Source organism: Protomyctophum bolini (assembly GCF_963924005.1).
Source record: "Protomyctophum bolini genome assembly, chromosome: 3".
Classification (NCBI taxonomy): Eukaryota; Metazoa; Chordata; class Actinopteri; order Myctophiformes; family Myctophidae; genus Protomyctophum; species Protomyctophum bolini.
This window is the reverse complement of record NC_137864.1, coordinates 23151320-23175126: the sequence shown is the minus strand read 5'-3', so window position 1 is coordinate 23175126 and position 23807 is coordinate 23151320. Positions and strand designations below refer to the sequence as shown.

General features: G+C 39.4%; 6 protein-coding genes across 8 annotated transcripts; all 6 read right to left on the bottom strand.

Moving 5' to 3' along the window:
* Nucleotides 1–675: 675 nt before the first annotated feature.
* On the bottom strand, nucleotides 676–4895 carry LOC308312822 (uncharacterized protein). The gene is made up of 4 exons (XM_080759549.1): nucleotides 4568–4895; nucleotides 3359–4189; nucleotides 1987–2571; nucleotides 676–1245 (listed from the first exon to the last, which is right to left on the bottom strand). The coding sequence occupies exons 1-4, from the start codon at nucleotides 4770–4772 to the stop codon at nucleotides 1133–1135; spliced, it is 1734 nt and encodes a 577-aa protein (XP_080615675.1). The 5' UTR covers nucleotides 4773–4895; the 3' UTR covers nucleotides 676–1132.
* A 726-nt stretch (nucleotides 4896–5621) lies between these two features.
* LOC308312747 (uncharacterized protein) lies at nucleotides 5622–8579 on the bottom strand. Its single transcript, XM_080759455.1, has 2 exons — nucleotides 8212–8579; nucleotides 5622–7308 (listed from the first exon to the last, which is right to left on the bottom strand). Exons 1-2 carry the CDS (start codon nucleotides 8408–8410, stop codon nucleotides 6275–6277), a joined length of 1233 nt encoding a protein of 410 aa, XP_080615581.1. The 5' UTR covers nucleotides 8411–8579; the 3' UTR covers nucleotides 5622–6274.
* A 270-nt stretch (nucleotides 8580–8849) lies between these two features.
* Nucleotides 8850–12422, bottom strand: LOC308312818 (uncharacterized protein). The gene is made up of 2 exons (XM_080759544.1): nucleotides 11912–12422; nucleotides 8850–10891 (listed from the first exon to the last, which is right to left on the bottom strand). The coding sequence occupies exons 1-2, from the start codon at nucleotides 12108–12110 to the stop codon at nucleotides 10065–10067; spliced, it is 1026 nt and encodes a 341-aa protein (XP_080615670.1). The 5' UTR covers nucleotides 12111–12422; the 3' UTR covers nucleotides 8850–10064.
* Nucleotides 12423–12770: 348 nt separating this feature from the next.
* LOC308313013 (uncharacterized protein) lies at nucleotides 12771–15205 on the bottom strand. 2 transcript variants are annotated; one of them, XM_080759856.1, is made up of 2 exons: nucleotides 14908–15205; nucleotides 12771–14368 (listed from the first exon to the last, which is right to left on the bottom strand). In XM_080759856.1, exons 1-2 carry the CDS (start codon nucleotides 15113–15115, stop codon nucleotides 13473–13475), a joined length of 1104 nt encoding a protein of 367 aa, XP_080615982.1. In that variant the 5' UTR covers nucleotides 15116–15205; the 3' UTR covers nucleotides 12771–13472. The 2 variants fall into 2 exon arrangements, with proteins under 2 accessions (XP_080615982.1, XP_080615983.1); XM_080759857.1 differs by having other exon boundaries at nucleotides 14914–15205.
* A 1065-nt stretch (nucleotides 15206–16270) lies between these two features.
* Nucleotides 16271–20297, bottom strand: LOC308310589 (uncharacterized protein). 2 transcript variants are annotated; one of them, XM_080756974.1, is made up of 3 exons: nucleotides 19994–20297; nucleotides 19166–19294; nucleotides 16271–17573 (listed from the first exon to the last, which is right to left on the bottom strand). In XM_080756974.1, the coding sequence occupies exons 1-3, from the start codon at nucleotides 20193–20195 to the stop codon at nucleotides 16816–16818; spliced, it is 1089 nt and encodes a 362-aa protein (XP_080613100.1). In that variant the 5' UTR covers nucleotides 20196–20297; the 3' UTR covers nucleotides 16271–16815. The 2 variants fall into 2 exon arrangements, with proteins under 2 accessions (XP_080613100.1, XP_080613101.1); XM_080756975.1 differs by having other exon boundaries at nucleotides 19166–19282.
* Nucleotides 20298–21555: 1258 nt separating this feature from the next.
* On the bottom strand, nucleotides 21556–23709 carry LOC308311359 (uncharacterized protein). The gene is made up of 2 exons (XM_080758041.1): nucleotides 23480–23709; nucleotides 21556–23224 (listed from the first exon to the last, which is right to left on the bottom strand). Exons 1-2 carry the CDS (start codon nucleotides 23679–23681, stop codon nucleotides 22242–22244), a joined length of 1185 nt encoding a protein of 394 aa, XP_080614167.1. The 5' UTR covers nucleotides 23682–23709; the 3' UTR covers nucleotides 21556–22241.
* Between the last annotated feature and the right edge of the window lie 98 nt (nucleotides 23710–23807).

The following is a 23807-nucleotide window of genomic DNA, read 5'->3' as shown; positions in this document are numbered from 1 at the left end:
TTGGTTCCTACAATTTTAATTTCTTTGTACTTGTTACAATGACAATAAAGATCTATCTATAATTCCTATAATTTAGCTGGGGACCCACTGCAGTGTGCCTTCTTAGCTTTTTGAAGGTGCATCACAAAAGGTCTATTCTTCTGCTGCAAACTTAGTTTCCATGTCAGCTAGTGTGGAGTGATAGTGATGTAAACAAACGGCATTAATCTGTAAATAAGCATGCTTATTGTGCTCAATGTTACTTGAACTAATGTGCAGAAATAACTGTAGGCCTATATATATTCTATAAATCTGATACTTAATGTGTTGCAAATCCCCCAAGGGATTTTTGTTTCTCCTTCAGGTTATGATTTGTTCTTTCTTGTTCTTTTAATTTCCAGCATTGTCTCCGTTATTAAATTGTATATTGTATAAATCTTGTGGAACATGCCGCAACCAATATTTCACTGCTTGTGTACTTGTATGCGTGACAAATAAACCCTCTTGATTATTGACACAAAACAAAGGGAACAAAAAATGAATGCAAGCTTTTCAATCAATTTAATGTAGTGCTATCAAACAGATTTCTATAAGAATGTATAGTACAGCATTTTCTGTCTCATTGTGTAAATATTTTGTTGAAGCACCAACAAAATAGAGGTATTTGATCCAAACAATAGATACAATTTAGTCCAGCCCTACATTTGACACCTTTTGAGATGATAGCTGTAGGCAACCATTTTGCCACATGTGTTGCAAAAATACGGTTTCTCACCTGTGTGGATTCTCATGTGAACTGTAAGGCATGAGCGTTGAGTAAAGGGTTTCCCGCAGACAGGACAAGAGTGAGGTTTGACGCCAGTGTGAACCAGTTTTACCAGTTCTGTGTCTCTGTTGAACTGTTTTCTGCAAATACTGAAAATAGTTTGCTCCATAAAGAAAATGTCGTTGTCTCTGGCTGAACGCCAAGCCCGATCCGTCACACTCGTCATATTCTTCTGCGACGTTGTCGCTTGTGATCACAGCTTCTGTGGTATAATAATGGATTGGCTGACTGTCACTGGTGCTTTCGGACGTACCAAATCCATTTATCCCACAGTTGTAAATACTCGTCTCAGAGTGTGGAATAATGCTGAGGTCCACTTGGTGATCTTTAACTTGTGGAGACTGATGTTGAGAAGGCCTCATCCTTCTGACTGGACATCAGCTCCTGTCTGGGGTTCAGATGTTGGTAAGGAAGCAGCTCCTCAGAGACTGGCTGGGAATCTGAGAGAGAGAGAGAGCAAACAATTATGAGCTTGTAGATCTGCTACTTTTGCTGTTTTTTCATTTGAATCCTGAAAAGTAACAGTTTTGGTCATAATATGTCTCTGTCCACCAGACAGATGCAAGACAATATACATATAATCATGGATGGGACGATCTGAAAATTCGATGTTAGGATTAGCGATACACTTTAAATCTATAGATACTTAAAATCAGATAATTAGATAATCTGTTGTTTAGGTATTATACTTTATGGTTCCCCAACCTTTTTATACTGAAGTACCACCTAAGAAAATATTTGGCTCCACCATAATAACTTAAAATACAGAAGCGTATACCTGCCCTTTTTTGTTCCAATAATCCTGCTGTATTTAGGTTTTTAGTTAAGTTTAAACAAAGAGAAAAAAGTGGTCTAAGTACAACTCATGTCCAATGTATGGACAATGTGTGTTTTTTTAACTCGATAATGATACCGATTAATTAACGTCAGATTTTCAGAAGTCGTGGCTGTTCTATTATTTGTTTGCCTTTACCCACTTAAGATAGTAGGTGAATATTTATCAAAAATCTCATAATGTAAAAACATTTTGTTAAAGCACAAAAAGAGGTATTTGGTCAAAATATATATTAGATTTAGATTATAGATTTTGTCCATTTTGCTGAGCCCAGCATTTGACACATTTTCAGATGATTGCGGCGTAACCATCTTGCCACACTTGTTGCAGAAATAAGGCTTCTTACCTGTGTGAATTCTTCTCATGTGAACTTCAAGGCATGAGTGTTGAGTAAACAGTTTCCCGCAGACAGGGCAAGAGTGAGGTTTGACACCCGTGTGAATTCTACAGTGATCCTCCCAGGTGTCTCTACGAGCAAACTCTCTGTCACAGTCGGGGCATCTGAAGGCTTTATGTACCGTGTGACTCTCCTCCACGTGCTTCATCAATTCTGCGTATGAGTGTAACTGCTTTCTGCAAAAACAGCAGATCTTTTGCACTATACAGTAAACATCGGCACTCTGACTGAACACCATTGTCGACCCTTCACTCTTGTAAGAATTGTTTGCGACATTGTGGTTTGTGATCACAGTTTCTGTGCCACGAGAAGGGAATAGTTGACTGTCACTAGTGCTTTCTGATTGAACAAATCCATTTGTCACAATGTTGGAAATACTGGTCTCACAGTCTGGAATGATGCTGAGGTCCATCTGTTCATCTTTAACTTGTGGAGACTGATGTTGAACAGCCTTATCCTCCTGACTGGACATCAGCTCCTGTCTAGGGTTCAGATGTTGTAAAGGAAGCAGCTCCTCAGAGACTGGCTGGGAATCTGACAAGAGAGAGAGAGCAAACAATTACTGACTATGAGCTTGTAGATCTGCTAGTTTTGCCGTTTTTTAATTTGAATTCTGAAAAGTAACAGTTTTGGTCATAATATGTCTCTGTCCACCTGACAGAGACGAGCCAATATACATATAATTAAGGATGGGGCGAGAATTCCATGTTAGGATTAGCGATAAACTTTAAATCTGTAGATATTTCAAATCAGGCATTAGATAATCTGTTGTTTAGGTATTATACTTTTAAAGTATGCATTTAGGTTTTATTTATTTTTTAAAGAAAAAAGCAGTCCACGTACAACTCATGTCCAGTGGACAAATTCACAATAAATGTAAATGTCATTATTAGGGACTGTTTTTTTTGTTTTTTAATCGTTAACGATACTGATTAACGTCAGATTTTTAGAAGTTGTGGCTGTTCTATTAGTCTTTTACCCACATAAAATAGATAGACGTTAAGTCTGAATATTTATAAAAAAATCTCATTGTGTAATTTCTTTTGTTAAAGCACCAATTATAATATTGATACTAGGGATGTCCCGATCACGTTTTTTGGCTCCCAATTCGATTCCAATCATTTGAAAATGACGTCATCGCCCCCGATTTCCAATCACCCGATCCGATCAGGACAACCCTAGCACCAATAAATATATATTTGGTCAAAAATATATATTAGATTTGGTCCACTTTGAGGCATGGAGCATTTGACACATTTTCAGATGATTGCGGTGTAAGTAACCATTTTGCCACACTTGTTGCAGAAATACGGCTTCTCACCTGTGTGAATTATTCTCATGTGAACTTCAAGGCACGATTGTTGAGTAAACAGTTTCCCGCAGACAGGGCAAGAGTGAGGTTTGACACCCGTGTGAATTCTACAGTGATCCTCCCAGGTGTCTCTACGAGCAAACTCTCTGTCACAGTTGGGGCATTTGAAGGCTTTATGTACCGTGTGACTCTCCTCCACGTGCTTCATCAATTCTGCGTATGAGTGTAACTGCTTTCTGCAAAAACAGCAGATCTTTTGCACTATACAGTAAACATCGGCACTCTGACTGAACACCATGGCCAACCCTTCACTCTTGTAAGAATTGTTTGCGACATTGTGGTTTGTGATCACAGTTTCTGTGCCACGAGAAGGGAATAGTTGACTGTCACTAGTGCTTTCTGATTGAACAAATCCATTTGTCGCAATGTTGGAAATACTGGTCTCAGAGTCTGGAATGATGCCGAGGTCCATCTGTTCCTCTTCTGCTCGTCTGGAATGTTCAAAAGTTACTGTGCTATAAGTAGGGATCAGATGCCTGTCACTGCTGGTAGTTTCTAATGTAACAAATCTGTTGAAAATACTGGTTTCAGAGTATGGAATGATGCAGAGGTCAACCTGTTCCTCTTTTACTTGTGGACACTGTTGAACAGTTTCATAGGTATACGAAGGGATCAGCTGACTGTCACTTGTAGTTTGTAATTCAACGCTGAGGTCCACCTGCTCCTCTTTAACTTGTGGAGACTGGTGTTGAGCGGCTTCATCCTCCTGACTGTTCATCAGCTCCTGTCTAGGGTTCAGGTGTTGAAAAGGAAGCAGCTCCTCAGAGACTGGCTGGGAAGCTGACAGAAGAGCCAATGGCAACCAATTACTGACTATGAAGTAGGCCTAATTGAAATTCTGGACAATATTAGATGACCACCACTGGCATTGGCATTTTACATTTATGTAAAACATTACAACAGTATGGCTATTATGCTTATACAACTCCTAAGCACAAAAACAAAAGTACAGTAGCCCTACAATACAATTAAGGTCTGCTTGCTAAAAAGGATTTATCCAATAAATGCAAGCTTTAAGGTATTCAAAACTATTCAAATACGATCACATGTAGACCTTGCTTAAATATGGACCAATAAGTGGCAGTTTTAATGAGAAAGAATATAAACTAAACATTTCAATCACACTTTCATTAGTTACTTAGTACAAATTAAACGTACCATTAATACGTATGCGAGGCATGCAAGGTTTTAATGTGTTCAGGTGTCGTATGTCTTGTTTCAGCTGGTCCACCTCCCTCTTAGACTGAACAACTTGCTCTTCATATTCACTGATGGTTTTCTCAAGAACACCAACGATCTCCACAGCAGCCGCTGTCAGACGCTCCTGGATAAACAATCTAATGGTCTGCTGTCTTTCTGACATTTTGGACCGGTATAGACTACTCTTAAATCAAATCACGGTTATACACAATGACAAAATGGAGAGGGAAAAAAACTGAAAAATGTAGGCCTACTGGCCGGTGGGACCAGGGTTATTAAGTTATAATAGAAATAATGGGGTCTGTTGCGAGGTTGCGATGCCTTACCGTTCCTGCTTCCTGATAAGTCATTATGTACTATGGGTTCTTACTTCTTACCGCTATTGCCATCTGCTGGATATTTGAAATACTGCACATTGTTAACTGAAATCTTTATTTCACATACACATTGAAACATGAAAGATTAAACCCAAAATTCACAAATTCATCACATTTCTGAATAGCAGTTTTAAAAACAATATTTTGTTAAAGGTAGGGTAAGTGATAGATGTTTAGGTTAAATCAAAGTTATTCAAGTTTGTTGTTAGAGCAACAAAGCACTCTATTCTGATATACTTTAGTAACAGGGGTCTCCCTGTCTCTCCAGTTCATTAACTTGCAACATTAAGTTGCAGTCAATCAATGTAGCAACGTAGAAGTACTCAGTTACAAGTAAAAGTCCAGTATTCAAAATGTATTTGAGTAAAAGCACTGGCATAAAAAAATTACTTAAACATAAAGTACCAAAAGTAAAAGTACTAATTATGCAGAGTCCCATTTCAAGTTTTCAAAATGTATAAAAATCCTATGAAAATAGCAAATCTACAGATTGGCCATTTTCAAATGGCCAAGATATATCGTAATAAAATTACATTTCTGTTTAACTTTCAGATTTGTAAACAAAAGGCAGATATGACTGACAATGACCATAATAAAATAAAATAAAACTTTTTATGGACAAAACAAGCCATACACACACACACACACACACATCACTCACACATAGTGAGATTGAAGATCTACTATTTACGTTTGTTATGTTCTTCAACAGATGCATGGAAACTTTTTTTTTTATTAGATTTTTAATACACAATTTTGCAGTGAACCATTACATAAATACGTGTTATACATATAATTACTAGTCAGTGCTTTCTTGAGGGTTTTAAAGCCTCCCCTCCAGTCCCAAAGGGAAAGTGAGAACGACAAGAGAAAGAGTCAAAACAGCATGTTGACTCAGCCTCGGATGGCGCATGCACCTCATGAGTTGTGAGTCTTGTGACAATAGTAGATCAAAATCTGCACCGTCAAATGTAGGGTGAATTATACACTTATCTAATCCAGTGAGATGGTTAGCAGTGATTCAAAGTGAGAGATGAGAGCCTGCCAGCGTTTACGTTTTCAACAGAACTTTTCTAGTTAAAAAAATTACATTAGTCCCGCAACCAGGATGTGCTTGAAAGAAACAATTCTGATGAGTTCTTGAATTAACTGCGTGACAGGCATACACTGTGTATCCTCATCTTTGTACCAATGTAATTATTTACACCAGTTTTGAGAGGATTGTGGGTAACCACATTTAGCCACATTTGTTGCAAAATTAAGGTTTCTCACCTAGCAACGCCCACCACTAATCTTGTTCCCCCACTTCTTCCCCCTTGCCAGGTCCTCTGCCTGTATGTGTTCTCATGTGAACCTTAAGGTTTGCATTCTGATTAAATACTTTCCCGCAGACGTAGCAAGAGTATGGTCTGACATCGGTGTGAATTCTCACGTGAACTTTAAGGGCTGAGCTTGAAGTAAACGTTTTACCACAGACCGGACAAGAGTGTGGTTTTACGCCGGTGTGAACTTTCATGTGAAGGTTGAGGCTTGAGCTCTGAGAAAACAATTTCCTGCAGACGGGACAAGAGTGAGGTTTGACACCGGTGTGAGTTCTCATGTGAATGATACAGTTTGAACGTTGAGTAAATGATCTCCCGCAGACAGGGCACGAGTAACGTTTTTCACCAGTGTGAATTCTGTAATGAATAGAAAACTTGTCTCTACGAGCGAACTCCTTGTGACATTCGGGACATTTGAAGGCTCTCTGTCCTTTATGACTCTCCTCCATGTGCTTTACCAGGTGTGAGTATGACCGGAACTGCTTTCTGCAAAAACGGCAAATCTTTTGCTCCATAGAGTACATATCAACGTTTCTCTGGCCGAATGTCAAGTCTGATCCGTCACTCTCGTTACATCTGTTTGTGACATTGTGGCTTGTGGTTGCAGTTTCTGTGGTATAACAAGAGATCAGCTGACTGTCACTGGTGCTTTCTGACGTAACAAATCCACTTGTCACAATGTTGTAAATACTGGTCTCAGAGTCTGGAATGATGCCGAGGTCCACCTGTTCCTCTTTTACTTGAGGACACTGTTGAACAGTATTATTGGTATAAGGAGGGACCAGTTGACTGTCACTTGTGTTTTCTGATGTGACAAATCCATTTGTCCCATTGTTGTAAATACTGGCCTCACAGTCTGGAATGTTGCTGAGGTCCACCAGTTCCTCTTTAACTTGTGGAGACTGATGTTGAGCGGCCTTATCCTCCTGACTGGACATCATCTCCTGGCTAGGGTGCAGGTGTTGTAAAGGAAGTAGCTCCTCAGAGACTGGCTGGGAATCTGACAGAGAGAGCAAACAATTACTTGAAACTATGGCCAATATCCAATTGTCAATTTGTGGACTAATAGCTCTATGACGCAGTGTTACAACTTGTATACTCCCAGAACCACCAAACACCAGAAGCATAGTCAGACACCGGACATAGGCCTGATTCAGTTACAGTTGTGATTCTGTGTGAAGATGCAGACTACTAAAATAAAATGCATTTATTTTATATTCTTGCTTACTGTAAATCTCTCTGGATTGCAAAATGCCTAAAGTGTGTATATTATTAGAAAAAATAAGATTTATTTTCACAGCCTTTTTTTCAACTAGCAAATCAAGTGGGGTTTTTTTTAATTATTTTGTAAGTGTGCAAGTTGTCTTTAGACTACTTTATGTCTACATGTCAAGGGCGTCGCAATAACATACTAAAAATATATATGATCACACCAAAGATGGTTGCTTTATGACTATGTTTTTTTTAGTGGTGCAACCACTCCAAGGGACAGCAATGTCCGTGTTAACCTATATGACTATGTGTGTGACTATGAGTACCAGTAGGGGCAAAAGTGGTGCTGTTGTGCCAGAAACAGAGAGAGATAGTGTTCCACTGTTGCTAGTGCTAATTACAGAGAGAGAGAGAGAGAGGCAGGGAGTTGCACCACTCAGTTCACACAAGTGTGGTGATTTTTTTTAACTAAAAGACCTAAACAGAGAGGCCTAGCCTATAATCACACTTCCAGAGTTCACTACCAACTCTTGTTATTCATTAGCCCCTCTCGGAACCCTCCGTAAAGCTTTTATGAAATTTGGATTTTAACTTGCTACCGAGTCTACAAAATGTCAGAAACTTCAGTACCATTTGGGTTCTGCTTGTGGGGCTAGTTATTCATTGACCTCAACAGGATGAATAATCGTACCTGTAGTGCACAGCTGTATGTGAGGTTTTACTGTGTTCAGGTGTCGTATGTCTTGTTTCAGCTGGTCCACCTCCCTCTTGGACTGAACAACTTGCTCTTCATATTCACTGATGGTTTTCTCAAGAACACCAAAGATCTCCAAAGCAGCAGCTGTGAGTCGTTCCTCGATAAACAATCTAAGATGTTGTGTTCCTGACATTTTGGACCGACCGCTTTCAAATAAAATCGCAGTTGTACACAAGTGACAGGTCAAAAAAAGTACAAATGAAGATAGAGGGATATTTACAAAACACGCAACGCAAGGATGATTACCTCGGATTACGGTACTGTTTCCAACTCCAACCGGCGTTTATTTAGTAGCGTTTTGTTTTCTTTTGACGATTGGGTGAATGAAGCGGAAACGTACATGTGCATCCGGGGGTTATGTGAACCCCAGATGGTGAAACCATACCTCTATTGCCATCTGCTGGCCAGGATGATTGTGATATTTTTTTACATTACCCCATCATACTGGCCTGGCTAGTAACAGTTACAGGAGGTGTGTGTGGACTCCATCACATCTATCTGCTACATTTGCTGGCCTGGGTGATTCGTTTTGCACAAAAGTGCAAGTTTCCACCAGATTGGAGAAATAAATGTGCAATTACAGAAACCTTTATTTCATATTGTATAACAAGTTGAAAACACAAAATGATCCTTTTGGTGATCACAAAAGGGAAATGCAAACAGTGTAAGTTTATAGTGGACTCTGTCAGTGTATTACACACACAATCTAATTTAAGGTCATGTATCATTCTGCCCTGTCTGTTAGCTACTGATTGATTGCTTGATTGATTGAATACTTTATTTGCAATAAGAAGCACAGGAAAGTACAGTTCAATTTGTAGTAAATTCATCGAAACATTTACAGACAATCAATGCGTGCTGTGTGACTTTAGCCAATCATGCTTCATCCCACCACAACTCTGACAACCCAATTATATACTACTAATACACTCATATTTATTTCTCACTTCATGTAGCGCTCATTAACTGAAGAGAAATACTTGAAAGGATCACACATTTTACTACTGAAAAACAAAAGGCTCCAGAACGTCGTCATGTTATTTTTAGCCTCTTTTCTACACTGTTGGCTCTGGCAGTGTCTCGCTCTCTTTCCCTGGACCCCCTTCTTCTTCCCTTTCTTTTTTAAGGAAATAAAAAAGATAGAGCTTGCACAAAGACAAATTTCACCTGTGATGTGACAATAAAATTGTTGAATTCTGATTCATGTGTTCTCAAGGACAGCTTGAACAAAACATGTTCAACAAAAGACAAATTGCACTGTAGTAAGTACTCGTAGGCCTACTAGCATACTAGTTACCCTCAAGTTTGTCCCAGTGTGAATTACTTTTGCCACTGACCAGTTATGCAGCAAAGAGACTTTTACTGTGATGCGAGACTATATACTCTGGGGTGTTCAGTATCATAATAAGATATGGCATATCTTATCTTAATTTTTATTTATTTTTAGATGTATTATTGTTTTGTTGGGTCGAATTGTACAGTATTATTTCCGTTTTTATCCCATTTTGCTTTTTCACTGTATTTAAAGCACTTTGTGAGATCTCTCTGTGCTATACAATGTATTTCTATTTACTTAATTACTTACATAAATGTTGTCTTTTCCAGGTTTTAAAGGTTGCATCACAGTAAAGTGATTTCTGAACTTGATATTGAGTTAATTGGTAAAAAATATAATTAAATTAGATTTTGTCCATATTGAACAATACTGCAGATACATTTCAGACATTATAGAGATGATATCTGTGGGCAACCATTTTACCACATTTGTTTCCGAAAAATAAGGTTCCTCACCTGTGTGCAATTCTCATATGAGTGTTAAGGTATGATCGCCGAGTAAACGACTTCTCACAGACAGGGCAAGAGTGAGGTCTGACACCGGTGTGAATTGCCATGTGAACTTTGACGGCTGAGCCATGAGTAAACGATCTCCCACAGACAGGGCACGAGTAACGTTTTTCGCCAGTGTGAATTCTGTAATGAATAGAAAACTTGTCTTTACGAGCGAACTGCTTGTGACATTCGGGACATTTGAAGGCTCTCTGTCCTATATGACTCTCCGTCACGTGCTTTACCAGGTGTGAGTCTGAACGGAACTGCTTTCTGCAAAAACGGCAAATCTTTTGCTCCATACAGTACATATCAACGTTTCTCTGGCCGAATGTCAAGTCCGATCCGTCACTCTCGTTACATCTGATTGCGACATTGTGGCTTGTGGTTGCAGTTTCTGTGGTAGAACAAGGGATCAGCGGACTGTCACTGGTGCTTTCTGACGTAACAAATCCATTTGTCACAATGTTAGAAATACTGGTCTCAGAGTCTGGAATGATGCTGAGATCCACCTGTTCCTCTTTTACTTGAGGACACTGTTGAACAGTATTATTGGTATAAGGAGGGACCAGTTGACTGTCACTTGTGTTTTCTGATGTGACAAATCCATTTGTCCCACTGTTGTAAATACTGGCCTCACAGTCTGGAATGTTGCTGAGGTCCACCTGTTCCTCTTTAACTTGTGGAGACTGATGTTGAACAGCCTTATCCTCCTGACTGGACATCAGCTCCTGGCTAGGGTTCAGGTGTTGTAAAGGAAGCAGCTCCTCAGAGACTGGCTGGGAATCTGACAGAGAGAGCAAACAATTACTTGAAACTATGGAACAACATCCAATTCATTGTATGGTCAAATCAATAAATATATATACAGTACTGAAGAAGTTTCCAGAAGGATTGACCTAATCTCTCAAGAAAAGATTCCGAGCTGCGCTACTGAATCTGTCGGCAGTAGAGTATACTCTAAGGTCGGCAGGGGCATTCAGAATGTGTGTTAGTGCAATAAGCAGTTAAGCACCCTACCGGAAGAGCAAATTCAAGGAAACAAATCTCTAAAATCCCATTTAAAAATATGTTTTGTGTGAGTCTCTGGTCAGACATCTTCACAAGCCTATCCCATATCCGGACCATTTGACATTTGTGTCTGATGCCTGGAGGTTCCCATCCCATATACCCAACACTAGGATCTAATAGCTCTATGACGCACAGTGTTACAACTTGTATATCCCCAGAAAACGGGCCCCCATGCCCCATATATATCTCCCCAAAACGGGCCAATCCTGCAAAATTTGAAAGCCAATGTTAGCCAATTCGGATGGAATATGAAATACTGGACAGATCCGTCTCGAACACTAGCCCGGCCTGGTCCAATGCTTAAGCAATGCTTTAGCATTGGACCAGGGCTACTCGAACACATGACTAGTATAGATAGTGTGTAACCATTTGTGGGATTTTTGGATAGAATCTGGAGGAGTAATAGGCCTATATAAAACAAATTGTTTTTCAAAACTCGGCCTCCTGGTGGCGCTATAACAGGCCGTTCTGGAATTTTTGGGGCAGAGGTTCATCATCGTTGGCATCCAGTGTGTGCAAAATCTTGCATCGACCTGGTTAACTGGTAACAGACGGACGGACTCACACACGGAGTGCAAAACATAAGTACTCTCTACGGTGGAGACAATAATCGTACCGAATTTTTCGATTCTCGTAGAGGTTTTTTTCGATTCTGGGGAATCTCTCTCGTAGAGAGATTCGTCAGAATCGGAAAAAAAACCTCTACGAGAATCGAAAAATTTGGGCTAAATCGTACCTGTAGTGCACAGCTGCATGTGAGGTTTTACTGTGTTCAGGTGTCGTATGTCTTGTTTCAGCTGGTCCACCTCCCTCTTGGACTGAACAACTTGCTCTTCATATTCACTGATGGTTTTCTCAAGAACACCAAAGATCTCCAAAGCAGCAGCTGTGAGTCGTTCCTCTATAAACAATCTAAGATGTTGTGTTCCCGACATTTTGGACCGACCGCTTTCAAATCAAATCGCAGTTGTCAAAAAAGTACAAATAATTAAGATAGAGGGATAGTTGCAAAGCAAGGATGATTAACTCGGATTACGGTACTGTCTCCATTGTCTCCAACTCCAACCAGCGTTTAGTAGTGTTTTACTGTTTTCTTGCTTTGTGTTCACTCTTTAATGTTTGTTAGTAATCCCCCCTGGCTCTGATCGTTGTATTGTTGTAGGCTATTAATAACTTGTTTGTCTTATCTTGTTTTGTATTGTATGTCTATGTATACTGACTAAAGCTTCCTTTAAAAAAGTGTTTGTTTTCTTTTGTGACGATTTGTGAATGAAGCGGGGAGCTTACATGTGCATCCGGGGGTTATATTGTGAAACCCCAATGGTGAAACCATACCTCTATTGCCATCTGCTGGCCAGGATGATTGTGATATTTTTTACCCCATCATACTGGCCTGGCTGAGGTGTGTGTGGAGTGGACACTGGATACCAGCATATCTGCTACATTTGCTGGCCTGGGTGATTCGTTTTGCACAAAAGTGCTTAAGTTTCCACCATATGCAGATTGGAGAAATAAAATTTCAGTTACATAAACCTTTATTTCATATTGTATAACAAGTTGAAAACACAAAATGATCCTATTGGTGATCACAAAAAGGGAAACAAAAGGGAAATGCAAAAAGTGTATTAGTGTATCAGTGTATTACAATACACACACAATCTAATGCAAGGGCATGTATCATTATGCCCTGTCTGTTAGCTACTGATTGATTGTATACTTTATTTGCAATAAGAAGCACAGGAAAGTAGTTCAATACGAGGTATGGCTTGTTTCCATTGGGCTCCTTAGCCTCCGTAGTAAATTCATCTAAACATTTACAATTACAAACAATCAATCCAACCAATGTGTGCTGTGACTTTAGCCATATTTATGCTTCATCCCACTAATACACTCTCACTTCATGTAGCCTCATTAACTGAAGAGAAATACTTGAAAGGACAAATTTCACCTCTAAACCTGTGATGTGACAATAAAGTTGTTGAATTCTGATTATTAGACTTTCTGTGTTTCCCTCAAGTTTGTCCCAGTGTGAATTGTTATGCAGAAAATACTTTGACACATTGATACTGTGATGCGAGACTATATATACTCTGGAATGTTCCATATCATCATAAGATATGGCATAAATGTTGTCTTTTCCAGGTTTTAAAGGTTGCATACTTGCATCACAAAGTGATGAACTTTTCTGAACTTGATATTGAGTTATTTGGTCAAAAATATTATTAAATTATATTGAACATTACATTTCAGACATTATGAGATTATATCTGTGGGCATCCATTTTGCCACATTTGTTGCTAAAAATAAGGATCCTCATCTGTGTGCAATCTCATATGAGTGTTAAGGTATGATCGCCGAGTAAACGACTTCTCACAGACAGGGCAAGAGTGAGGTCTGACACCGGTGTGAACTGCCATGTGAACTTTGACGGTTGAGCTATGAGTAAACAATTTTCCGCAGACAGGACAAGAATGAGGTTTGACACCGGTGTGAGTTCTCATGTGAACATTAAAGTTTGAGCGTTGAGTAAACAATTTCCCGCAGACGGGACAAGAGTGAGGTTTCACACCAGTGTGAATTCTGTTGTGCACAGTCCACTGGTCTCTACGAGCAAACTCCCTGTCACATTTAGAACATTTGAAAGCTTTGTGTCCTTTGTGACTCTCCTCCACGTGCTTTATCAGGTCTGAGAATGAGGGAAACTGCTTTCTGCAATAATGGCAAATCTTTTGCTCCATAGAGAAAGTATCATAGTCACTCTGGCTGAACGTCAAGCCTGATCCTTCACTCTCATTGTTTGCGACATCATGGTTTGCGATCACAGTTTCTGTGGTATGACAAGGAATCAGCTGACTGTCACTGGTGCTTTCTGATGTAACAAATCCTTTTGTCACAATGTTGTAAAGACTGGTCTCACAGTCTGGAATGATGCTCAGGTCCACCTGTTCCTCTTTTACTTGTGGACACTGTTGAACCGTTTCATAGGTATAAGTCGGGATCAGCTGACTGTCACTTGTAGTTTGTGATTCTACAAATCCTTTTGTCCCACTGTTGGACGTGTCAGAGTCTGGAATGTTGCTGAGGTCCACCTGTTCCTCTTTAACTTGTGAAGACTGATGTTGAGCGGCCTCATCCTTCTGTCTAGGGTTCAGATGTTGTAAAGGAAGCAGCTCCTCAGAGACTGTCTGGGAATCTGACAGAGAGCAAACAATTAATGACTATGAAGACTATGTGAAATTACACATACAAGTGACCTGTTTTCTTCTGTATTTTCATTCTCATTTTAATCTGAATGTGAACTGAAGATGTGCTATAATGTAAACGATGAAGAAACTGAGAAATATCATCATATAGTTCATAACAACTCATAAATATGTTTTTAAAGTTTGTTTTAAGCAAACAAACAAGGCGCAAAAGTAAATGAAGTTTCTAAGTGAATCAATGTATTTCAATGTAAAACTGTGACATGCATATGTGCACTTTCAAAATATGTAGGGCATTTTAAAATCAGATTTTATGTTTGTTTCATCACTTCAGTTTCACTTTATCTTGTGGCTGAGTTATCCGTCCTGATTGGATAAAATCGTTATCTCGCCCTGAAAAAGAGGTGGAGAGACCTTACTGATTCTGAACAAACTATCTAATCATCAGAATAGTTTACTTTTACCAATAGCAAAATAAAAATAAAATTCGTTTTCAATGATTCGCTTATGGGAACAAACAATCACTTACACACACTTTTAACTGGTGGAAGGATGTGAGTCTTTACTATGTTCAGGTGTCGTATGTCTTGTTTCAGCTGGTCCACCTCCCTCTTGGACTGGACAACTTGCTCTTCATATTCACTGATGGTTTTCTCAAGAACACCAAAGATCTCCACAGCAGCTGCTGTCAGTCGTTCCTGGATAAACAATCTAATGACCTGTTGTCTTCCTAACATGTTGGACCAAATACCACTCTCAAGTCAAATCGCCGTTGTACACAAATGCCAAAAAAGTAACGCTGACGATAGCATGGACTGGTCTGAAGATGTTATTGTTCCTAGAACAGTAGAACTCGATCCCTGCTTCCGGGTTATGTCAAACATTGTAATGTGACGCTACCGCCATCTGCTGGCATGCAGATTGCTCTGTGAATAAAACCTACACTGCTGTTACAGAAACCTTTTCATATACTGGGCTGGCAATGCAGCTATACAGCAGTAGCTGCTATATATGAAGGAGGAAACACAAAATGCCAGGAAAGTCAAAAACTTATCGCAGATCTTTTAAACGAATACTGGACAACTCACCCCGGTGATTTGTATTCATGCACTTTCTGAGACGGCGGGGTGAGTTGTCTGAACTTTCCGGGGTGAGTTGTCTAGCATGTGAGAAATTATAAGTGATAAAATACATCTCTTGTGTTATATTATTGTGAAATATTCAGTAAAGTATTCTGGTGAAATATTCAGTAAAGTATATAAAAGAGCTCAAAGGGTACATATTCAGTCAGACAACTCACCCCGAATGTGAAGACAACTCACCCCGAAAGTGGCCGAAAGTGAAGACAACTCACCAAAAAGAGTAAAAAGGGTGAGTTGTCTTGTTACCTTTTAAACAATGACAATTTCATTAACTCTTGCATACATTTTGCGTAGTAGTAGGGATGCAAATTATTGCTTAATTTGATAATTGATAACATTGATCGATTAACCGGTTAGTTGATAAGCAGCGTTTTCTTTTTTTATCTGAGAATTTCCCTCAATCAGGTCTAACATAAAAACTACTAAATTGTGCTGATATACAGAATTAATACAATTTATTATTATTTATTAGTTAATTTGACCATTTGAGATACAGGGCCAGGCAATGGCATATTTTATGAGGAATAAAGTGCGTTCCTCGGCAATACAGCGTTACATTAATTACATAAATTAATGTAACGTTACATCAATTTTCGATTAATTGTTCACATCCCTACTCAGTAGTCTACTCAGATTGACTTGGCAGCCAGTTCTAATCTAAATCAGGGAGTCCGCAACCCCTAGGGGTTCCTCAAACATTCTATCAAATCCTGTATGCTATGGCATAGGAGCACTGCAATCATCCAGCTGTATGACAGAATAGACTTTATTACAAAATAAAAAGCATCAGAAGTTGGCTCAACCGAGGCCTAGTTCAATATGCAAAACCATTTGACACAATATTCTGTGATACATCTATGTATCATTGACCTAAGGGGTCCTACTTTGCCTGAAAAACATTGAAGACCCCTGTTGTAAATATTATAAGTGCCAATGGCTGTCTGAGGTCCTCACATGGTAACATGTAACCATGTACCAGTAAATACAAATGTCTCAATTTATGTAGCCCTCTCATTAAACAGAATAAAAATGCTTGAATTATTATACATCATGAACTCACATTGTTGCTGACATCCCAGGACAACTTGTATAAAACATGGACAGCAAACTACACAGTAGTAGCAGTATTAGTAGTAGCAACAGTTTCACCTGCACCATCAAGTTTGTACCAGTGTGATTGCCACCAGTTATACAGCAAATAGACTTTCCTCAAAGTTGTCTAAATGTTGTCTTTTCCATGTTTTTAAGGTATACAGTACAGTGATGTAATTGTATGAACTTATATAGCTTATATATCAATTTTGAGGTGTTTGGTCAAAGATATCATATTTGATTTTGTCCATATCGTCCATTTCACGATTTCTGTGGGCAACTATTTTGCCAGAATAAGGCTTCTCGCCAGTGTGAACTCTCATGTGATCTTTAAGGGTTGTGCTTCGAGAAAACGATTTCTTGCAGACAGGACAAGAGTGAGGTTTGACGCCGGTGTGAATTCTCATGTGAACGGTAAAGTTTGAGCGTTGATTAAACAATTTCCCGCAGACAGGACAAGAATGAGGTTTTACACCAGTGTGAATTCTATAGTGAATAGACAACTTGTCTCTACGAGCAAACTCCTTGTCACATTCGGGACATTTGAAGGCTTTCTGTCCTATGTGAGTGTCCTCCACATGCTTTACCAGGTCTGAGTATGAGCGGCACTGCTTTCTGCAAAAACGGCAAATCTTTTGCTCCATGGAGAAAATATCGTCATCACTCTGGCTGAACGTCAAACCCAATCCTTCACTCTCGTCACATTTGTCAGCGACATCATGGCTTGCGACCACGGTTACCATGGTATAAGGAGGGATCAGCTGACTGTCACTGGGGATTTCGGATGTAAGAAATCGATTTGTGCAACTATAAATACTGGCCTCAGAGTGTGGAATGATGCTGAGGTCCACCTGTTCCTCTTTAACTTGTGGAGACTGATGTTGAACGGCTTCATCCTCCTGAATGGACATAGGGTTCAGCTGTTGTAAAGGAAGCAGCTCCTCAGAGACCGGCTGGGAATCTGACAGAGAGATTGCAAACAATTAAATTACTATGAACATGTACTGTCTGAAATGAAACTATTAAAACAAACAAATAAATAAATAGAAATGTCAACATATTAGTCCAAAGCAAGTCATTACAGTCATATTATGAACATTTTAATTTGTAAACATCAACCCAATACACCAAACCGACATATCCATCGATAAGTGTTGGAAAGCGTATGTGGTCCAATATCTGTTGTAGTGCGTGCGATGTGTACATGGTCGTAACGGGTTGCTCGTAGTAGTGGTGGTGATGTGTCACGAGCCTGTTCTCAAACCGCCATTAGCAGTGGGGTGACGGATAGGGGTCAGCGGGGGTTAGAGCTCTCATTTGTAGAGCTCTCTGGTGGTTGGTTTAGTGTTGCTGCCTAGGAGGGGAAGCAGGGGCCTTTTCGCAAGTGCAATGGAGGTAGTGCTCTGCTCGCTGTATACTTTTTGTCAGAATACAGCGCATATGTTATATCGCTACAGTGGCGCTGCATGCTTGTAAAATATCAGACGCAGTAAAATGTGACTATGTTAGACTACACCAAAAGATTTAAAGAACTATGGTGCAAGCGTAATGTGCCAGCTGTCAGATTTGAGATAAATGTATATACAATATAAATTAAGAGTTATTTTACTTACTTACCAATATCATAAGCGCTTTGTCCTGCTTTTGTCTAAGGCAAATTGGAACTAAATCATGGGACAACCTACAGTTGGTTATTTTACTTGAAGTAACTTGAAAAGTATTATAAAGGTGGATTACTTTAGAGGGCAAAGCTCGTGCCCCATGTGTTGAGTAGCTATTGATAATATATTGCTCATTAGTTGAAGCAAAAAAACATGCTGGCTGTGTGCGCACTGCACTGCAGGCACACACTGTTTATCGTTTTAAGATGACATGAAATAAGACTGATATGATAAACCAAACAGAGTTTAGTTGACCTTTTTTAATACATTTTTAGATGAAAGGCACAGGTACAGGCATACAAAAGAAATGCACATAAAACATAATTCAAATTATTTGCCAACTACAATCAGTGGCTTGCCCCTTGCCTCATTTAAAAAGAAATCCTACCCACAAACCCCTGTTGACAAAAAAAAACAATTAAATACAACATAAAACTTTTTTAAATGAACAACAAATTGTAAATAAAAAATAATCCCTCCCAACCCACCCTGTCATAGGCCTGAAAAGAAAAATAAATGAGCAAAGATTTCAACAAAGACCAAAAAGAAAAAGTTTAGTTGAGCTTTTAACCTTGTGCCTATATCCTAGGTAAGCTGTGCAGTCGTGGTCATATATATTGCTATCATTTCTCAAATGATTTAAGAATGCTTGCATTGCGTGGCAGGCATGTTTATGAGTTTTTGTTGTTGAACAGCAAGTCATATTCTTAGGATCAAACTAGCAGTCAACTGTCGGTGTGGAGACTGGAGAGTTGTATTCAGCAACCTTTTCTACAACTTTCAACTGCCTGAACTCCTGACTTCACTTCATTCGACTTAGGAGTCTGTAGTAGTCTGGACAACAAAGTTTAGTGAGTACTGTAGCCTGCTTTAAATGTAAAGCTTGTTTTACCTGTTACCCGTTCCTCTTTAACTTGTGGAGACTGATGTTGAACGGCCTCATTCTCCTGGCTGGACATCAGCTCCTGTCTAGGGTTCATATGTTGTAAAGGAAGCAGCTCCTCAGACACTGGCTGGGAATCTGACAGCGAGAGAGAGAGCAAACAATTACTGACTACGAAGTCTATTGATGTTTGACATTTATCATCAGACCTGTTATACGAGTTTTCCTTAGTAGAAAGTTAAGTGACAATAAAGTTGAATCTGAAACGTAAGATTATAATGTAAGAATCTACCCAAAAAGATTGTCTCAACTCATCTCATTACAGTGATCTGGTTCAAATTGAAATGTGTTTTGTAAAGCTTGTTTTAAGCAAACAAACAAGGGTGCAAAGTGTACAATTACAAAGCATTCATTGAAGTGTATTTTGGATTGACAGTTCTATTGACATTAATAGGCAAAACATTATTGCTCGACGCAATAATGTATTCAAATCTATGATCACAAAAATGAATTTGTTTAATGGACAAATGCCCCTTTAACATACGCATTATACCTAAGTCGATTAAATCCATTGCATTCATGTTTTTTGTATTCATTTTTATTTTTGATTTAATGTTATGATTTTCTTTACTAGTATAATTTGTATTTTTAGGATCCCAGGAAGACTAGAGGCTCTTTCATGTCTCTAATGAGGATCCTTTAAAACATAAAGTAAACATGTTATCCAAACTCTTAAGTTACATCCTCATCATCCAATCAGAAGAGAGACCCCCAAAAGATAATCAGCTTCAATTTTAGTGTTCCAGTTTCAATTGCCACTTTCTCGACTAATCATACCTATTTTGCACAGCTGTATGTGAGGTTTTACTGTGTTCAGGTGTCGTATCATGTTTTGTTTCAGCTGGTCCACCTCCCTCTTGGACTGAACAACTTGCTCTTCATATTCACTGATGGTTTTCTCAAGAACACCAAAGATCTCCTCAGCAGCAGCTGTCAGTCGTTCCTCGATAAACAATCTAATATGTTGTGTTCCTGACATTTTGGACCATTGACCACTCTCAAATCAAAGAAATCACTGTTGTGCAAAAACGTACAAAGACTGAAGAAATGTAGACTAGAGTAGAGCGTATGACGATATTGTTGTTTAATGTTGTTCAATGTTTTGGTAAATGTTGCATCTGCTTCCGGGTAATGTGAAACGCACACAGTACTCAACCTGACTTTACCGCTATTGCCATCTGCTGGCCTGAATGGTTTTGCCTTCATTCAGCCCTATAATAGTGCAGTTCCAAGTCTACCTGTTCAGCTTTCTGGATCTGGAGGATTGGGGTGGCAACCAAGAGGGTTAAGGTTAGGGACTTAATTAGGGTACGTCAAGTTTACAGCTAAATGTGATTGCCTCAAGTCATGACCTTGTGATTTCTTCCCCACTATTGAAATTTGAGTGGTTTATTCACCACTGTTCTGGTTGTGCACACACACACACACACACACACACACACACAGTTCAAGTCTATTGTGGAGGAAAACATAACTGCAACAATCAAAATGAACACTATATTTATTTTTATTTTAAGTGGTGTTCTGAAATCGCAGACCTTGATGTCAATTGTACTAAGTTTAAACAGGTGAGAGCGCTTTTATCCAAAGCGCTTTACATTGATTGTGCATTACATTCACTCATTCACACACCGATGGTGTTAAACCATGCAAGGCACCAACCTGCACATTGGGAGCAATTATGGGTTCAGAGTCTTGCTCAAGGACACTTCGACACTAACTCTGGGGGAGCCCGGGATCAAACTGGGAACCTTGCAGTTGCCATCCAGCCCTCTGATGGAAACTCAAATACCACTGGGTATTGAGTTGACAAATAATTTCAAAGATGACATAGTAGCTTATCACATGGCTGCCACACCCCAGACATACCCCAGGGAGAGGAATTAGACGATATAATAAAATAAATATGATTTCCATGAAGGCGCTTTCCCATTTTTGAATGACAGCAGACCATTACTTTAAGAGGTGAAGAAAACACTAATACCGGTAAGCAACCAGTCAGCAAGGTCTAACACAAACATAATCCAAGGATGTATAGGAAATAATATAAATAATAATAATCATTCGCAATCAGAATTTGCCCACCCAGACGGTAGCGATTTGTAAAATTTGACTATTGTGAATGATCTTCAAAAATAACAGATCTACAAGCTCACATGTTACAATGTGACACATTGTGAGCTTGTAGACCTGCTAGACTGACTAATGAAAAAAATGCAGAAGTATAAACCTTAAAATGTACCATACTCATATCATATATCATGAGAGGATGTAGAATACACACATTGACAGGTGGGTGCTGGGCTAAAGACTTCAGTTAAGATGGATGGAACCTGCACACCATATAATGGCACATTATACTTCTTTATTTGTTAGTTTGATCTCACATAGTCCGATATCATATATCAGATTAGTGAAGAAAGAGCAGGATTTATTTTGCTGCACTCACTGTCAGCTACTGTCCACTGTGTGCTTTGTGACTCTACCCATCCATGCTTCATCACACCATAACTCTGACAACCAGATTAAAAAATGCACTCATATTTCTCAAATTATGTAGCTCTCATTAACTGAAGAGAAATACTCTTTTGCCTGACACATTTGGATAAAGGTAATTACTAACTACAGACTGCAATCTTGTTTAACATCAACCATTTGTTTTCAAGGACAGCTTCAGCTTGTATAACAAACTATGTGCATAACGAGTAGAAGACGCAAACAGTCTCCATGCTTCATGGACTAGTCTCGTGTGAACCTTCAAGTTTGTACGAGTGTGAATGTGTTTTCCAGACATTATGAAAAAGGACTTTCCCCTTAAGGGCACAGCTATTCTATTAGGGCTTTATTATTACTGTGTTATGAGATCACATACTGTACACTCTGGGATTTCCAATATATGGCATGGCATACATATATTGTACAAGTGTTGTATTCCAGGTTTTAAAGGTTGTTGCATTACAGCAAAGTGATTCTAGCTGTATCAATATTGGAAAGAATATATTGATTTTGTCCATATCGCCCAGCCCTACATCTGACACCCCTTGTGATGATCGTTGTTGTGAACTGTTTCGCCACATTTGTTGCACAAGTAAGGTTTCTTGCCCGTGTGCACTTTCATGTGAGTTTTAAGGCATGAGCGTTGAATAAACGATTTCCCGCAGACAGTACAAGAGTGAGGTTTGTCGCCGGTGTGAATTTTCATGTGGACATTTAGGTTTGAGCGATCAGCAAACAATCTCCCGCAGTCAGAGCAAGAGTGAGGTTTGATGCCAGTGTGAACCCTCATGTGATCTTTAAGGGTTGTGCTCCGAGAAAACAATCTCCCGCAGACAGGACATGAGTGATTTTTGATGCCGGTGTGAATTTTCACGTGAGCTTTAAGGTTAGCGACCTGAGTAAACGATTTCCCGCAGACAGGACACGAATGTGGTTTTACACCGGTGTGAATTCTATAGTGATCAGCCCAGAGGTTTTTACGAGCAAACTCCCTGTCACATTCAGGGCATTTGAAGGCTTTATGTCCTACGTGACTCTCCTCCACATGCTTCATCAGTTCTGCATATGAGTGGAACTGCCGTCTGCAAAAACGGCAAATCTTTTGCTCTATACAGAAGATATCGTCACAATAAGTCCGGATCAGCTGACTGTCACCGGCGCTTTCTGATGTAACAAATCCATTTGTCACAGTGTTGGAAATACTGGTCTCAGAGTCTGGAATGATGCCACAGTCCACATGTTCCTCTTTTACTTGTGTGGAATGTTGAACAGTTACCATGGTATAAGGAGGGATCAGATGACTGTCATTGGTGCTCTCTGATGTGACAAATCCAGTTATCCCACAGTTGTAAATACTGGTCTCACAGTCTGGAATGTTGCGGAGGTCCACCTGTTCATCTTTAACTTGTGGAGACTGATGTTGAACGGCCTCATCCTCCTGACTGGCCTTCAACTCCTGTCTAGGGTTCAGCTGTTGGAAAGGAAGCAGCTCCTCAGAGACTGGCTGGGAATCTGACAGAGAGAGAGAGAGAGAGAGAGAGAGAGAGAGAGAGAGATCGATATTAAAATGTGTGGATAAAATTGATATCCCGAGTTCCTGACCTGACAATTTATTTTACAAACACACACTCTAGAGTCTAGAGTGTGTGTTTGTAAAATAAATTGTAGTCTAGTGTCTTAGCAGAGATTGCTCTCAGAACTTTAAACTAAATAAAAATCACTTTACACGCCCGCTTTAACTAAAAGGATAACTAATCATTATCGTACCTGTAGTGCACTGCTGTATGTGAGGTCTTACTGTGTTCAGGTGGTGTCGTATGTCTTGTTTCAGCTGGTCCACCTCCCTCTTGGACTGAACAACTTGCTCTTCATATTCACTGATGGTTTTCTCAAGAACACCAAAGATCTCCTCAGCAGCAGCTGTCAGTCGTTCCTCGATAAACAATCTAATATGTTGTCTGCCTGACATTTTGAACCCAACGAACACTCTCAAATCAAATCGCTAGAAATGACAAAAAAAAGAAACAGAAGATAGCACGCTGAAACTGTTGAATCCGTGTTGAATACTTTGGTGAAAAACGGAGAAACGTTCCTG

Coding starts and splice junctions, on each gene's coding strand:
- LOC308312747 (XM_080759455.1), bottom strand. CDS start 8,410: ATGTCAGGAACACAACATCTTAGATTGTTTATCGAGGAACGACTCACA. Junction 7,309..8,211: donor CATACAGCTGTGCACTACAG/GTACGATTATTC, acceptor TCTCTCTGTCAG/ATTCCCAGCCAGTCTCTGAG.
- LOC308311359 (XM_080758041.1), bottom strand. CDS start 23,681: ATGTCAGGCAGACAACATATTAGATTGTTTATCGAGGAACGACTGACA. Junction 23,225..23,479: donor CATACAGCAGTGCACTACAG/GTACGATAATGA, acceptor TCTCTCTGTCAG/ATTCCCAGCCAGTCTCTGAG.
- LOC308312818 (XM_080759544.1), bottom strand. CDS start 12,110: ATGTCGGGAACACAACATCTTAGATTGTTTATAGAGGAACGACTCACA. Junction 10,892..11,911: donor CATGCAGCTGTGCACTACAG/GTACGATTTAGC, acceptor TCTCTCTGTCAG/ATTCCCAGCCAGTCTCTGAG.
- LOC308310589 (XM_080756974.1), bottom strand. CDS start 20,195: ATGTCAGGAACACAACATATTAGATTGTTTATCGAGGAACGACTGACA. Junction 19,295..19,993: donor CATACAGCTGTGCAAAATAG/GTATGATTAGTC, acceptor TCTCGCTGTCAG/ATTCCCAGCCAGTGTCTGAG. Junction 17,574..19,165: donor TAAAGAGGAACGGGTAACAG/GTAAAACAAGCT, acceptor TCTCTCTGTCAG/ATTCCCAGCCGGTCTCTGAG.
- LOC308313013 (XM_080759856.1), bottom strand. CDS start 15,115: ATGTTAGGAAGACAACAGGTCATTAGATTGTTTATCCAGGAACGACTG. Junction 14,369..14,907: donor TCCACCAGTTAAAAGTGTGT/GTAAGTGATTGT, acceptor GCTCTCTGTCAG/ATTCCCAGACAGTCTCTGAG.
- LOC308312822 (XM_080759549.1), bottom strand. CDS start 4,772: ATGTCAGAAAGACAGCAGACCATTAGATTGTTTATCCAGGAGCGTCTG. Junction 4,190..4,567: donor GCCTCGCATACGTATTAATG/GTACGTTTAATT, acceptor CTCTTCTGTCAG/CTTCCCAGCCAGTCTCTGAG. Junction 1,246..1,986: donor CATGAGAAGAATTCACACAG/GTAAGAAGCCTT, acceptor TCTCTCTCTCAG/ATTCCCAGCCAGTCTCTGAG.